The 16,726-nt window shown below is 38.0% G+C and overlaps 1 protein-coding gene across 3 annotated transcripts in view; it reads left to right on the top strand.

Annotated features, from left to right (window-relative positions):
* The window catches only part of PLOD2 (procollagen-lysine,2-oxoglutarate 5-dioxygenase 2), a 57,879-nt gene that overhangs the window by 17,147 nt on the left and 24,006 nt on the right, over nt 1–16,726 (top strand). For all 3 annotated transcript variants that reach the window (XM_069792263.1, XM_069792262.1, XM_069792264.1), the window contains exons 2-8: nt 510–601; nt 2,084–2,220; nt 7,804–7,967; nt 9,130–9,242; nt 11,279–11,342; nt 12,129–12,226; nt 14,795–14,896. In XM_069792263.1, the coding sequence (XP_069648364.1) occupies nt 510–601; nt 2,084–2,220; nt 7,804–7,967; nt 9,130–9,242; nt 11,279–11,342; nt 12,129–12,226; nt 14,795–14,896 (770 nt within the window). The remainder of the gene's footprint in view (nt 1–509; nt 602–2,083; nt 2,221–7,803; nt 7,968–9,129; nt 9,243–11,278; nt 11,343–12,128; nt 12,227–14,794; nt 14,897–16,726) is intronic.

Below are 16,726 nucleotides of genomic sequence, written 5' to 3'. Positions count from 1 at the left end.
GCCTGTTGGGAGACTGGTTTCCATGGTTGTGTTGTTTTTTTTGTCGTCCCCCCGCCGTTTTAATGAAGAATATAGAGAATATAGACCACTTGCTTTCAGGGGAGTTACTGAGGTTGGGTTAAGTTCTCTGGTACCATTCAGTCCTGTGATAAGAGGTCACAGGATTAGCTCAGACTGAAAAGTAATGTTGTTTTTGTTTTGAAGATTCCTTCCTGTCCAGTAGTCATACTGGCTTTGTTTTCGTGTCTTGAGCTAGTTGTTTACAGAGCAGATAGATTTTTCTGCTTCCTCTTCCTGAGGATAATTTAAAATACAGCACCCTTCTCCATAGTAGTTCTTGTTTGATAATGTCTCATGCCTATAATATGACAGTGTATTTGCCTCCTCTTTTTGAATGAGATGCTGGCAAGTCATAAAGCCCACTGATCCAGTGCTGTTCAGTGCATTTTTACGTTACAAACTGTGGCCTGAAAACGTATTAAAACATGTTCCTTCTTTTTCTCCCTCAGATAAACTACTAGTTTTTACTGTAGCAACTAAGGAAACTGATGGCTTTCACCGTTTCATGCAAACTGCAAAGCACTTCAACTACACAGTAAAGGTATTGTATGTTTTCATATCAAATATTCATACTATACAGTACGTAAGACTTAAACATATGTTTAAGACAAACAGTGTGATAGTAACTGAAGTTGCACTAGCTTCCCACATGTTAGGGCAAAGTAAAACAATTACAGAGCTTGGGGGCACGTAGGGCACTTGCACGTGGCCCTGCTGCTGTCCCTGTTGCTTACCTGCTGGTCCCCTTCTGAATGACCATGGGAGCATGCTTTTTCTACTGCCGTAGGACCTGTTTTACAGATTAGTAGCTATTGTGATCAGCGTCCTCAGTCACTTACAGGTTCTGTCATGATTTATCATATAGCCTTGCTTTTCAGCGCAGCTGATTTTGTTTGCATGACTACTTATGGAAGCTGCACTACACTCAGGGCTTTGGATGTCTCTTTCTTCCTTAAACAAGGCTGGATCCCTGGTGCAGGGAAGCAGGGAGGGTCATAACTGAAAGTTTCACTGTGTTTCCCAGGAACCTGTAATTGTCTGAGAGGACAAAATGTTTCTATCATTCTTGCCAGCCTTTTCTGCCTTGTTCCACATCTACATATGTCACGTACTGAGGTTGATCTTGGGAAAAGGGGAGGGCACTAAACCTTCTTCTAAACTTTGTCCACAAATTGGTTCTGCAAGAGAAAATCTAGGAATTCAGATGGTGTTATGAAATTTTTCCGCTTACTTACCACAGCGTCTACACTATAAATAGGAAATTATTTGGGTCTCTGAAGTTTGACTTCTCCTGCTGAACTTGGAAGACTGAGAGAACCTTTCCTAATATGATAATGCCGTACTAAAGCACCCGAGAAGCCTGAGCTCTGGATACGTCTATGAGCTTTGCAGATTTGTCCAAAACATCATGCAGTGTAGTTCTTCCAGGTTTTATAAGTTCCAAAAACATTATGTTCAAAACCCACAAAAAGTTTAAGGGTTTTTTCTTTTTTTGAGATGTAATTCACTGTAGTGCTTGGCTAGGGAGGAGTTTAACTGATTTTAGCAGCCAGCTGTATATCGGGGAACCTATCCTTTCCTTCTGCAAAAGTGTTCTGGAGGGACTTCAGAAAGACTGGAGCTTGCATTTGTATTAATAATACCCTGATCCACCAAAGTCTCCTGTTCCTAAAGTGATTATATTGACTTTTAACGGTCTCATTCAGAATGTTTTTCTAGTACAAATTTTGAAACAATTACTAGCTTTTTTCTTTTATTTTCTGAAGGAGACACATTTGAATAAATGGTGGTAGCAGGCAATTGCTCAATTCTTATTTGGTTAAGAAATGTGTGTCTCATGTTTTTGCAGTGATGTCATTGTGCTGAATGCTGCTTCAGACATGGAAGACTTACGGTGCTGGAAATGCTGGCTTGCTATGCTTTAATGTGTTGCTTCTGCTTTAACATCTGTTTTCAGTAAGGGTCTGCTTTAAAAAGCCTGTTTTGGGGTACTAGCAAAAAGTGCTTTTTTTTCTTATTCCAGGTACTTGGAAAAGGTGAAGAGTGGAAAGGTGGTGAGCTGCCTAACTCTATTGGCGGAGGGCAGAAAGTTCGACTGCTGAAAGAAGGCATAGGAAGCTATGCTAATCAAGAGGACTTGGTTGTAATGTTTGTTGAATGGTGAGCAAACCTGGCTTGTTGCCTTTACATTTTAGTCTGGGTAGGCATGCAAAAGTAGCTGCTGTGCCGTGCTGAAAGTTGCATGCTGCTTTTCCCCCTCGCTGTTTATTTGAGAAGAGTTTGCTTCCATTTTTCTCCATTCATAAGAATAGTAGATTGCTCTTGGAGTAAGCGTTACTTTTTAACAGATTTACAGATGAAAGAGTTGTTCATAGTTCTCCTGCCTTGAGGAGGTAAAAAAATGTTATTGGGAGCTGACAGGCTTTTAGGCAAGTGTTTGTCCTCTCCCTGCTCAGCTGTAGTGAGAGCAGGACGTGGCTGCGGTCTGGGAGTGTGGAATGGGGGGGGGAGCAAAAGCAGCTCCAGAAATAAAGTGGCCAGCAGGGACCAGAGCATGATCTTGTTCCGTGAAGTAACAGTGATATGGAGGAAGTTGGAAAACAGGCCCCTGCGGAAAGCACTTAATAGGAGAACTTCTTTTACATGTTGGAGAACTGAAACAAGAGTCTTGGTGCCAGACATACCCCTGGTGCCTGTGCTGTCTGTGTGATGAAGGATGGAGAGGCAGTGCTGCTGCAGGTGCCAGACTACAGCTCATAGCACAGCTATGCTTGAACATCCTCACTGGAGGCCAGATCGGTTTCTCCCTGTCACAGAGAACAGGAAGCTCAAACATGTTCAGATCCCGCTTTTTCCATTGCTTCCCTCTGCTCCCCCCCCCCCCCACCCCATCTTCCGCTCCTATGACAAGAGAGTGATCAGGGCAGCTAAGAATCCAGCTCACAGCAGCTGCCAAGCTCTTTCATGCTAGCATGAACCAGAGTGGGGGCACAGCTCTAAAAGAATCGCTGTGAGGATGGTACGGGACCAAGTCTTGAATCGGGGATATGAAGCCCCAGTTGCAGACAGGCAGCCTTGGGGAGGTAGCTGAGTGCAGGCTTGGAGAGGTTTGTGCATGGGTTCATGCTGCTGTTACTGAGTCATGTTGGAATGTCTGCTCCAGAATTTTATTTCAGCTTTTAACCTGCTTTTATTTTTTATTTATTTTTAAAAATTTGACAGCTGAAGAATTTTAGGGATCCTTTTGTAAGGTAGAGCTTCAACAGGATTTGTATAGCAGACATCATCATGAGAGAGAAAGTGGTCTGACAGTGGTGTTTACTGGAAAGTTCATTTGTTGTTTTGTCTAAGAGTTTAGGAAAGTTGGAGTAGACTATTAAACTGGTAGAAAATGTAAAGATGCTGCTCAGTTTTCTGTTTTAATTTTACCTCTTGTGATAAGTAGAAGATAGAGCTAGAAAGCCAACGTCTGAATCTCCTTAACCAATTTATGAACAAGCTTTATAAGGGAAACTTATGCCAAATATCTTCTTTGTACGCTTAATTGACAGTAGAAGTAATGTAGAGTTTGGAGGTACACGTTCAGTTTTTGAATTTTTTTCTTACTGACTTGGTCAGTTTTGCATTTGGTAAGTGGAAAAACTATGTTTCTAAAAGTAAATATATTACATGTTTGTTCATAGTGTTGTCCTACTGATCATGCAATAACTGAAAGTTTTTAAGATTAATTTGGGAGATTATTTTGTTCTTTACTAAACACTCAGGTGAATCAAATGTTTCCCAAATGTTTGCTACTTAACACTGAATTTCTTTGTTTGCAAATTTATTATACTGATTCATCACTATTTTCTCCCTATATGGTAAAATATGCAAATTTGTTATCAGATTTGGGTATAGCTCAAATTCTTCTCCAACGTAATTTATTCTCTCAAGGGGCAGGCTGTCTGCTGGCATGGATGAGAGTATACAGAGGACTGTGTGTTGAAGTGCAGATGCCATAATCTTTCTTGCTATGAAAAATCCCAGGATTTAAGGCCTCCCAAGTTCTTGAGATCCATAATTCCAGTTACATATTGATTTAAAGCTGGTGGAACTGATTCCAGATAGGAGAAAGAAAATAGTTTACTGATTCTAGCATTATATTTTAATTCTAATGAGCTTTTTCATTTCCAGGAAATCCTGGTTTGCAATTTAAATGTTTATCAATGTAGCAGTAAGTTTGGAAAAGACAAATATAGTGAACTTCCTTTCTTTTTCAAGTGCTTTTCATTATATTCATTATGAAGCATTTGCAATATTAATCTTGGGGGTGGGGAAAGGAAAAGTCTGGTTTACTTACTGTAACTAGGCAAATCATTTCTAGTGAACTGTTTACTTAACAAACTTAGCTTCTTGCCTTTTTTTTGAGCAGTTTTTATACGGCTCACAATTCTTGAAATAGTTTGAACTTCTGTGGACAGTTTGTGTCTAGGTGCAGATAGCAAAATGCTTTGCCTGCAGATGGAACGCTATTTAAATTAGGCTTGTTTTTGCAAGAGCTAACTACTGGTTTACTTTGGACCATTTTAGATTGAATTGGCTAGTAGCCAGTGTAGACTGGATAAAATGGTTGATGCTGTGACTATTCATCCAGAACTCCCACAGCCATTTATTTGTATTGTGGAAGACTTTTGAAGCCTCTCAGGTTTTGGGGTTTTTTTAAACATTTGTAAGAAAGTAAGGGGTAATTACATTTTCTACATACCTCAAAATAGTTAAGGTGTGATACAGTGTAAGTGACAAAATGGCTGTGTGGCTGAACAGTCCAGTTGATTAAGATGAGATGCGTATTTGGAGCTCTTAACCTGCAGCTCCAATAGTAAAAAGTCCTTGTTGTTATAAAAGTTGTGGATACAAAAATTGCACATTCTGTTCTAGAGGACCTAAGCCACCATTGCCGTTTCCCTGTGTTGCTGGGAGCGCTGGTTGCGTAGACAGGATGCTTTGCTGCTGCAGAAGAGGAGGAGGGATGGGTGGATTCCAGCCCCAAGCATCTGCCATCTGGGAGCTTCAGGAAATGGGATTGGAGTTGTGGAAAATTTCTGGTGTGGGTTTTGTTTTGTTTTTTCTTTTTTTTTCTTTTTTTTTTTTCCTTCTTGCTTTCTACTTAATCGGAAGGATTTATGAAGAGTAAATAAAAGACTATCTGAGCTTTTCCAGCTTGCCAAGGCAGCCTGCTTTTTCCTGGATATATCCACACTTTTTCTTCCCTGTCAAATTTTGAAGCCCTGCTTAAAGTAAGTTATGTGCATCACCCATAATTACAGTAGAAACTGTCAAGGATAGTCCTGGGACCCATTTTGTGATGGTCTTAGTGGTGAATCCTCCCTTACAGTAGGAGTTGAGTGCCGGATAGACTGAACATAATCTGACATGGCAGGTAAGCAAGGCAAATGATGGATTTATAGGTTTTAGTTTGACTTTAGAAGTTTTCCTGTTGCCTGGAGAGAAAAGCAGGAGCCTCATAAAGCAGCTGATGGGAAGACTGGCATCAAGGGATAGAAGGCTGGTGAAGGTCCTGCACAGTGGGAGGTGTGGTGGCCATAAGTCACCTCTTGACAAAACTGCGGGCCATGAAAATTAGTGGAAAATGTAGGTCCATGCTGGATTCATACTCCTGCATAATATCCATTAGCGTGTAAAGTTTACAATAATGGGTAATACAGTTTAGCAGCTCTGCGCTCTGCTATGTGTAATAAACTGTGCTGTATTAAGTAGCATATCCCTTTTGCAAGCAGAGCCACTGGTTAGCCCAGCATGTTGCTCAACTTTGGCTTTCTTTTACAGAATGACAGTCCTTGGAAGCAATGTTCCAGGGGTGTTTGGTTCCTTCCCACAGCTGTAAGTCATTGCAGCAGCAGCACTAACCTGATCAAAGAGGAGAAGCACAGCCTGCCATAAGCTATTAAGTTAAAGCCCCAGACAAATCTCTGTTTTTGTCTGTCTTCAACTTGTCTCCTGTTTCTTACTTGTTCTTCAAGCTCATTCTGGCTTTGAATCGGGTTACACCAATTGAATGGAAAAGGGAGGGAAATGTATTCCTGTATATTTGGGCAGAAACAGGCAGTTTTTGCAAAACTGGGGCAACTCCAAAATGTACAATGTTTTTTTCATACATTCTTCTGCCAAAGTTACAGAAAAACAAAACAGAGAGAGTTTTCAGAAACCCGCTTACTTTATATAGACTACATAACACACTTCCTCTCCAGGGTTCATACTTTGCTCTGTGGTAGAAATCTTCTCTTTTGCATTTGTAAGCCAGCTGTTGTTCAGTTCTCTTAGGCCAATTGCATGAAATCCCCTTTGAAGAAAAGACATTTTAAATAATTTCAGAGCTGTAATAAAGAAGTACTAGAAGTCAGTAATGGTTGATCTGTTGGCACTATTGCAGGGTAATACATTGCAATGCAAAAATTTCTCTGTACTGCAGGTGGGAGTACTGCTGTCCTTCTTAGCCCGGCTAAAAGACTTTGCAGGAACAAAATCTTGCTGTACCATTCCTTTGCCCTATATCAGGGCTGATGATTTTCAGTTACTAAGGTAGATGTGTGGAATAAGAATATACTTGCATTCATATGAGGAAGCTGTAAGGCTGAGATGCTGCCATTAAATCCAAATATTCTGCTTCTTCAACCAGAGACTAATCTATGACATGGTTCCAATATTACTGTGTTATGGTTTCATGCAGTGTAAAATGAACCTTGAAGTGGTTTGCACATTTATATGTAGATCTCAATACTAACAAAGGAACCCTATACTGTGAATAATTTATTCATTTATACATATTTTGAGGTTTTGGGTTGTTTGGGGTTTTTTCAGAGGCATTGATTTTGATATGGTTCAACAACAAGAAACCAATAGGCTTGTGATACTACATTCTTACATGACCTTTGCCAAACACATGCATGTTTCTTTCTGTTTTGGGGTACTGTTGACCTTTGGCTGTGGGTAACCGCTGTTTTTAGAGATGAACCCTCCAGCTTTAGGTCTTTGTTCTCAGTAGGAGTTGGGAGTCAAATCTGATGAACACATAAAGACAGGTAAAGTTTTCATAAATAGTTACTGTGAAGTTTAGAGCCTTCTGAAGTCTTCAGCACATTAAAGAGGTTGAAGGAGAAATCTATATATTGTCAGGATGCAACACAGTTTAAGTTCATGGGCAACTACACTCTACTGAGAAATATCTAAGTATATTCTTGATAAGACTTTTCAGAAGAAAGTCAGTGCTGTTGTGTTTTGGAACAAGAACATCTAAAGTTTTGCAGTGAAAGTCACCTAAATCATCCTTCAGTCCTACACTATTTCATCTACTAAGTTTGGAAGTTTTTGTTGTTGCTGCTCTTAAACACATAAACAGTTTTCTAAAGTGAAAAATATATTTTTTACTCAAAATACATGAAATGTGAAAATCAATTTCAAGTAGACAAATTCTGAAGGAAAAAGAATGTCCAAAATGTGGAAGGCTAAAAAAAATTAATGTAAATAGAAGGGGAATCTGTATTGGATAAATAGTATTGATTGAAGTTTTTCTTCTGAAAGGGTGTAGGATTTTTACATGGTGGTAAAACACAATTTAATAAATCATTTTTTCAGAATAAAAGGGCTGTCTGTATGATTTTTAAAATTTGAATAGTCCAACCACTTGTTGTTTTCAACACAAAAGCATTAAAATTAATCTAATGGATATCTTTTCTTTATTTTCAGCTATGATGTTATCTTTGCGGGGGGCCCTGACGAACTGCTAAAGAAGTTTCAGGAAACTAATCATAAAGTGGTGTTTGCAGCAGATGGACTAATTTGGCCAGATAAAAGGCTAGCTGACAAGTATCCTGTTGTCAAGAGTGGAAAACGATTCCTGAACTCAGGAGGCAAGTGTGATTCTTGAACATATTTTACTCCTAAACTTGAATATGACTCACTTCTGTTAACTGTTTCATGTATTTGTATGTGAAACTGTTCTGAATTCCCCAAATATAAAATGGAGGACTGGATTTGCTGTCTTCTTCTTCCTCTCTCCCTCCCCACGTGAATAGCTCCTGTTCTGTGCTCAAGAATAGTTTTCATTCAAACTTACATATTATTTGTTGGCAGTAACTTGTAAAAAGCAGGTAAATAAAGTAGCAGCTTAGCAAGCAACTGTGCCTTGCAATGAAACACTGTACAGGGATGACCCAAGTGCCACTGATTGAATCTACTTCAGAAACAATCTAGTGTACAAGCCCAGTCAAAGCAGTACATGCTGTTTATAGGCACAGTTTAGCTGGGTCACAGAATTTCCTGACTGACAGTGTAGATGTGCTGGTAACTCTGCCTGACCCGGTCAGTGTGGCTTAGGCTGTTCATTGCAAGAAGAGTGTGAGTTACTCCTGTTAATCTCAATGACATGTTAATTCTGGAATCCGCCTTTAAACACCAGCTTTGGTAATAATTTTGCAGTTGATTAATACATGCACTGACACTGATAGTGTTTAACTGCTACAGACCACAGTATGTCACTTCTCCTAGGTACATGGTGCTGGGCAGCGTGCAGATCTGGGAGTGTCCTCGTTCCTTTCCCTCTCTTCTTTACCTCACCTATCTGCCCTATCTTTTTTTTTGTTCTGGCTTAAACATAACATATATTGGTTTTGAGTTGAATTCTTTTTGTAGTTCTGGCAGTATGAGATTCAGGCTTTTCTGCCAGCAAGAAGCGATTAATGAAAATGAAACTTTTTCCACAGATGGGCTTCTTGGGAACAGTAGTAGTCTAATCTCATGCTTTGGAGTTCTCGGGACCATATTAAACAGATCTCTGTTTCTTATTTTTTCCCTTAAAATAGCATTAGTATAAAATAGCCCTTAATTATGAACTCTTTAGAACAGAACTGGTACATATCACAGGAAGAAAACTGGATTTTGAGCCAAGTTGTAGGAATTTCATACTTTTCCTTTGCTGGCACCAAACAGTCAGAATGAAGTCCCTGACTGGTGGACAGCATTGGCAGAGTAGTGCTTTTTATGGAAATAACTTATGTGTATGTAATATTGCAGGATTTATTGGTTATGCTCCATATATAAATCGTATTGTGCAGGAATGGGATCTGCAGGATAATGATGATGACCAGCTGTTTTACACCAAAATCTATGTTGACCCATTGGCAAGGGTAGGTAGTGACTGGCTTTCTCATTTCTTTCTGCTTGAAACAACATGCTGCTCCTCATAAAACATCGGGAGATAAAAATAAAAGGAATGCTGTCTCTTTATTCCTGAGTGCCATGTTGACACTTGTGTTTGTTCTGCAGAGGTTCCTACTGTTGGAGTGATGAACAGGCTTCCAAAGGGTCATGACTTGATATATTATTTCAGGCTGTCTGCAGATCCAGACAGGTTGTGCTTCGTTGTTAGAAATAATACCTCTGAGGTATATGATCGGACACATTCATCTCAATGAGGGTCCCGTGTACTTGGCAGTTTGACGCTCAAGAATGTGGCATTTTTCCAGGGTGTCACTGAACTACTTGCTGATCCAGTGTTTTATATTTTGGCTTGCTGCCGTTTCAGATCCTGCCTGCAGCTGCCTCTGACTCTTCAGCGTTTTGTGCAGATACGTTCAATAAAGCTGCATCATAAATTTTGGGTGAAGACCTCTCCATGCCCTAGCTTAACAAAGTTCTTTGCTGAGTAGCAGCATTAAAGCATGATAGATGTCAGAGGCATGGCCCTGATGCTGGAAAAAGAGGGCTAAGGGAAGTTAACAATGTATTGATGGAAAAAGACTTTTAGAAACTGATATTGCAGAATTTTGAGGTTGATTTTGAGCATTTGTATTCTTAAGGCAGATGTGAAGTTTCTGAAATACATGTATGTTCTTCCATTAAGTTATGCCTGAAACATCAGGCATGTTTAGATACAGGTACAGAAATAGAGTATAATAGAATTGAATATTTCAGTTGGAAGGGACCTACAATGATCATGTAGTCCAACTGCCTGACCAATACAGGGCTGACCAAAAGTTAAAGCATGTTATTAAGGGCGTTGTCCAAATGCCTCTTAAACACTTGACAGACTTGGGGCATCGACCACCTCTCTAGGAAGCCTGTTCCAGTGTTTGACCGCCCTCTCAGTAAAGAAATGCTTCCTAATGTCCAGTCTAAACCTCCCCTGGCGCAGCTTTGAACCATTCCCACGTGTCCTGGCACTGGATACCAAGAAGAGATCAGCACCTCCCTCTCCAGTTCCCCTCCTCAGGAAGCTGTAGAGAGCAATGAGGTCTCCCCTCAGCCTCCTTTTCTCCAGACTAGACAAGCTGAAAGACCTTAGCCGCTCCTCATAGGACATTCCTTCCAGCCCTTAACGTTTAAATTGATTTTATGCAAGTTAAGTCAGATGCTAGATATGCAATTGAAAGGACAGGGTGTAGAGACATTACAGCTGACTCTGCAGCAAAGTCAGAAGTAATATAATTAGCTGTCTAAACAGGTTGTCCTCTAGACAAAAAAATGTGTACTTCTGCACAGTGCACTACTGCACTGTGATTCAAAATGCCTTCATGGCACTTAGCTTGGGATACTGTACTATACATTAGCACTAATTCTCTGCATGGCAATGTCCAATGCTGTAAAACACGTAACAAAATCTTGGAACACCAAAACAGAGTATGTTATCTGTATAAGGGTTTTTAAGTGTGTTTTAAAGGTTACATACTTTGATCAACATGTTAAAACTTCAAAACAAGGTACTTTAATCCTACCTAGATTCTTTAATACTACAATATTAGGAACATGTTTTAAAACTAGTGGTGTTTTCTTTTCTGACATGATACTTAAATTTGGCTTTCATATTTTTGAGACTGTGAAACGCAGTATATTTTGTTGCTTGGCCAAGACTACTTAAATTTTTTTAACACAAGACAAATTTTTTTTGGCTTATACTACCAAATTGTAGTTTCTTTGGGGAGTTATGACCTTTAACCTTCAAGTTTAGGTAAAGTTTTTGCATATGTAAAACTGATTGCTATGCAGCTGTACAACTCAGGAATTTAGAAAAACTTAACAATATAAAATTAAGAATTACATTGGAGCACTGAACATGTAGAGTAGTTTTGCCTGATTACTTGCTGCCACTGCAGTATAACTGCAACATTTCCATAAAAACATTGGCTCTTAGAATGCCTCAACATCTCTGGTACTTTTATTTCAGGAACGCATTAACATTACTTTGGACCACAAATGTACAATTTTTCAGACCCTAAATGGAGCTGTTGGTAAGTGTATGATCTGCATGTTGTGTGTTTTATTAACTGTTATTAACACTTTCTTTGCTTAACGCTGAATATCGTTCCCTAAACATAAGCTTGTTTTAAAGAAATATTTGGATGGGTAAACCTGATTACCAAATTAGTTACAGGTCTTTTGGATTTAATATTAATTGATTTCTCCCAGTGATAAATTATTTGATTTAAAACAGAGAAAATAGTTTTCAATAAATGAAGTTAGCAATAAACACAAAGTTAAGAACCATTTTTCCATCTGCCTTTCACAAACTTAATGACAGGAGTAAGATCAGTAATTAAAATTGCATTTTAGATATTCTTAAGCAAATGGCTATACATAATGAAATGGAGTGTGGAATAATGTAGAATTTCCTTTATCCAACTGTCATGAATTTAAATTGAAAAATGGCATCTGTGCAAACTTACTTTCTTACATTTAACCTCCAATTACAGAACAACTTTTTATAGTCAAATCATATCTGAAGTAACTATGATTTCTCTACAAATACCATTTGCACAAAATTAGTTTTATTTTTAAAGTGGATTTTATTCAGATACTGAAGGCTGCTGATGGCAAACTCTGGAGCTTGATGTAACCTTATTTAGCATAAAGAGCTTAGAATTCAAGGTCTGGTTAAAAAAAATGAACAAAAGCTTCCAAATAAGTAACATTGACAGTGATAGCAACAGGAAGGTATATTGTATCAGCAAGAACTTAAAGAATTTTGGCTCTTATTTATAAAGTGTTATTACTGTATGATCTTTGTTGATTTGCAGATGAAGTCCTTTTGAAATTTGAAGACGGAAAAGTAAGAGCAAGGAATTCAGTGTACGATACACTACCAATCACCGTTCATGGAAATGGTCCAACTAAAGTGAGTGTTTTTATTATTGTGCAAAGACAGCATTTTCAACTGAGGCAAAAACAATGGTGGAAGAGTCTGAAACAGTCATAGCACACTACCACTGCTCATTTCCAATTAAAGTTAATAAAGAATTGCAAGGATTAAAAAAAAAAAAAATTCTAATAGCTTGCTCCATCATGTTATTCTGCTGTCACTGTAACTTGATATTGCTGCTGAAACAACTCATCTGCTTCCTAATTCATTGTAGCACGGGATATTAGAAGCAGTTAAGCTTACGTTAATTTGTTCGCTATCACAAAACAGTTCTCAAAGCTAGCAAAGAACGTCTATCTGGTTATTAAACGGTAATCAGAAGAATAGGTTTTCAGGGGGAGAAAAATCAAACCAAGAGTCACAGACTGGGGTACAAAACAGTAACACATCTGATCCTACTGCAGACTGTGGTGTGTGTTTGTATACACATATATAAAAAAAAGTAATGTATATAGACAAAAATATGTGTATGTATGTCCGTAAGTGTGCATATGTGTGTGTGTATATATATATACACACGTGTGCATGGCTGGCTTTTGTTGTTGCATCTTCAGTGTCATTGATCACTGCCTGCAATGTACCTGTGGCTCAGGAACTTTGGGTTCATGGTAGAGCACTGTCTGCCCTGTGAAGTAGCTGTTTTGGCAGATTCTGTCCGTGTGTGTGGATTCAATGGTCCAGAGGACCTGGCACAGTTTCTCTGAGAGAAATAGCTACGTTTTGGTCATATGGTAGTTGCATTTTTTTGTTATACAGCAAAGAAGTGTAAAGGTGTATCATTTCTAACAGCCTCTGTTGGCTGAAGGATTGGGCATGGCTACTTTCTAAGTTCTTCTGAATACGTGTTCCTTGCTGTAGCTCCTTATTTTCCAGAAAAATGCCTCCCAGGAGAATGAAATAAAGTTTGAAACTCATTAATATCCTAATGACTGCTGCTTCTTAGTTTTTGCACTGTATTTCATCTTTGGAATTAGTGAATATAATGATGCCATTATCTGTTTGGCTTATAACTACTCAGTAGTGGTGAAATATATGACCAATTTCTTCCATGTTGCTACAGTTATTTTTGCCTCAGTTAAATCCTCAAGTTATCTATCATCACTGGCTTTGCTGATGCTTTGCCAATGAAAAGAAAGGTACTGTATTATACGATTGGGCAAGGAGTTTAGGTGGGAACTCCTTATACTAATCCACGAGTTATGCTACATTAAACAAAACTCAATCTCTGCATGTAGTGATGTAGTTTTAAAAACAAAGAGGAAGCTCTTGCTATGTATCATTTTGTCAATGTGATTAGATTCTTCTGTTTTAAACATGGAGTAGAATTTATTGTTTACGACGACAACAGTATAATAAGATTGGAAAAATTTTTCACTAGTTAGTAAATAAACTAACATGAAAGTAATTTGCAGAATTAACTCCAAATACTAAAAGTTTCTCGTTTGTAAGAACCTTCTGTTTTGTATTTAATCTCTTCAGTTTGAAGATAATAAATAACATCAGAGACACTTCTTTGAAATGGATACCAAATTATCCTGACATGTAATGTTGGGTTTTTTTTTTTTTTTTCCCCTCAAGTGCAGTGGGTTTTTTTGTGAAATACTTATTTTTGCAGACTTTATTGTACATCTCTGAGATGAAGTTCAAGCAATTTTATTTGTAATCTAGGATGATTTTCAATATACATAAACAAACACCCAAAGTATGATAAAATGCAGACTGAGTATTGGACTGCAGTGTGTTTTCTATGCAAAATAATATTCTGTCCGTTCAGTTTTTTTATGAGGGCAGTAGAGCAGGAATGAATAGCATCCTTCCCTCAGGCAGACTTTCCCTGGCATAAGTGATCCCTTAACCATTGCAAATGGCAGTGGAGAAGAGTGACGTTCTGCACAAACTTCCTGTGGAATCCAGGAAGGCAGGGCAGCCCAGGCAGCCCATTGACAGAAAAAGTACATATTTTGTTCAGTGCCAATTCAAAATGCGTTAAGAAGCTAGATGCTGCTTTAAAATGTATCCCCCTGGCTGGCTTCTGAATCTTGGTGTAGCTTCTCAAAAATACATCATCTGGGCATCTATCGTCTACATTCACTATGTGTTTTTTGTATGGTCACTCTTTGTGTTTTATGTAGTGTTGATGATTCTCAGATTTGTGAAAAGAATTAAACTATAATAATTTTTTTTTTGCTTGAAATCGCACCTAGAAGCTTTTGAGAACTGAATGATCTATATAGTCTGTGTCTTGAAGTCATACAAGCATTTAGTTGGTAGCTGTTATACTTGCAACAAATTTTTGGTTTAACTGAAGCAATAAATGTAGGTGCTAGGAGAATATAATCTCTGTTTTGTAAATAAAAAGAAGAAGAAAAAGATCTTACCAGCTATTTTTGAACTGTTGGGGGGTTGGGGTTGTTTGTTTTTCAAATCTTAAATTTAAAAAAAAAAGACAGTCAATTGCCTTTTAGGTATAAGAGAGTTAATCAGTAAGCCTGAATTATTTAGCATGCACCTCTCATTAATCTGAATTGTTCATTTATTTACCAGATTCAGTTGAATTATTTGGGAAACTATATTCCTAATGCTTGGACACAGGAAACTGGTTGCAGTATTTGCGATTTAGACTTACTAGACCTGTCAACAGTAACGGTAAGAATACCTTTCACTAGAACAAAACCCTTTTGAATGCAGTTGATAGGTGTATAGTAGTTCTGAGGCAAAGTGACTTCAGTATGCAATATTACGTTTTGTAGACACCTCAGGACATTTTTTCTGGTATATGAAACTGTAAAGATGGAATTTTAATTTACTGAAATTATCAATACTTTTTAGAAATGTTTTCATGCATGCATTTTGATATAGGTTTCCCCAATATTACTGAAGATGATCCCATACCCAAAAGTCCTCCACATCCTTACCTCTGTTCACTGAGGGTGAATGAATCATTTTTGAATCATGCAAGATTCAAGTGAATAATCAGAATTTTTGGCGAGATAGTAAAGCTCTTTAGATATTTAAGTTTTTAACAGCAGACCTACAAAAAACTTGATATGCATCAGTTTAACAATTTCTGTCACAAATAGAGGTTAACAGTTAACTGTAACATGCTTACAGTTACTATTTTCTAAGAGATATAGCGAAATAGTCAAAACTGCTTTACCTTGTAAAGGATGATACAGATATCTGTATTGTATATGCAAATGTGTTTCTGTAGAATAAATCTGATATAATTGAGATCGGATATCAGTTCCAGAAGTTTTCAGAATTCTTATAGGACAGACATGCACGTACACATGGGGGGTGTGTGTGTATATCCAATATTTGGGAACTTATTTTGGTGCTTTGGCTCCAAGTATGACATCTTTAGTGTCTATGAATATTTCAGCTTGTACTCAGTAAATTTTAGGCAGAGTAAATAACTGAGATCTACCGTGTAGAAATGTAAAGCTTGTACTTAAAAGAACTTTCTGATTATTCTTAGCAGACTGTTTCCAGCAGCTGTTTCATTTCTGTTCTGTATTGAAGATTTGAAAGAGAACAGGTCTTAGAAGGTCATGTTGAGGATAGCATGAAAGTAGTAGTGGCTTGTTATCTTTGTAATGAAAGGACAAAGTGAAAGAATTTCTCAACAAGAAGTAGCTTACAGACTGGAATAAATTAAATAAAAAAAAAAAAAATTAAAAATGTTGTTGCTGGAATTGTGATAACTTTCAGATTCTTTTTATATCTTTTTTAAATCTTAATTTTGCTTTGAAGATACAACATTGGAATGGTGTTATAAAGTTTACCTGAGGAAAAGAAGTTGTCTGAGTTTTTCCTAATGGTGTTGGTAATTAAAACATGGTTGGGGAGCATTTAAATCTTAAAGCCAGTAGTGGGGAGTAACTTGCAATGATTTACTGGATAGCTTCCTATAGTTGATGTACATCTACTTGGAACGTGTCTTCCTTATTCTAATTTGTTCTTTGGACTTCATACCTCACTCACTCTGCCAGCAGAAATAGCAAGACTTTTCCTTGGCCTCAGTGGAAGTGTTTACTTCAGGCATTTTTAACTACAAGCAATATTTCATTTTCTGAACGTGCTTTCTGTTCAGGCCTGGCTGGTTGCTACTTAACAAAAAATCATCAGTGAAAAGAGCAGTACTGGCTCTGTGCCTCTAATCATTCTTCCCATATTGTTTTATTTAACTTTCTGCATTGATACATATCTTCTGAGGATTTTGCTTGTTCTCATAAGCAAGCAGACAATCAGATTTGTTGATACCAGCTATGCTTTGGGCTTTGACTTTCTTTAGATGATTTCTAGCATGCATGGGTCCTTGACTCGATGAGCTTAGGTGTTGCGGATTTAAAGTTTTGGGCTGGGCTTACCTACAGACCTTGACATTAGCAGTACAAAACAGATAAGCTCCACTGTAGAACAAACAGCTGAAATGCCCATCATGGGCATAGGGTGATCCTTCCTTCTGTGAAGGTC

This window comes from Haliaeetus albicilla, chromosome 9 (assembly GCF_947461875.1).
Source record: "Haliaeetus albicilla chromosome 9, bHalAlb1.1, whole genome shotgun sequence".
Classification (NCBI taxonomy): domain Eukaryota; kingdom Metazoa; phylum Chordata; class Aves; order Accipitriformes; family Accipitridae; genus Haliaeetus; species Haliaeetus albicilla.
This window is presented reverse-complemented; position numbering and strand designations above follow the sequence as displayed.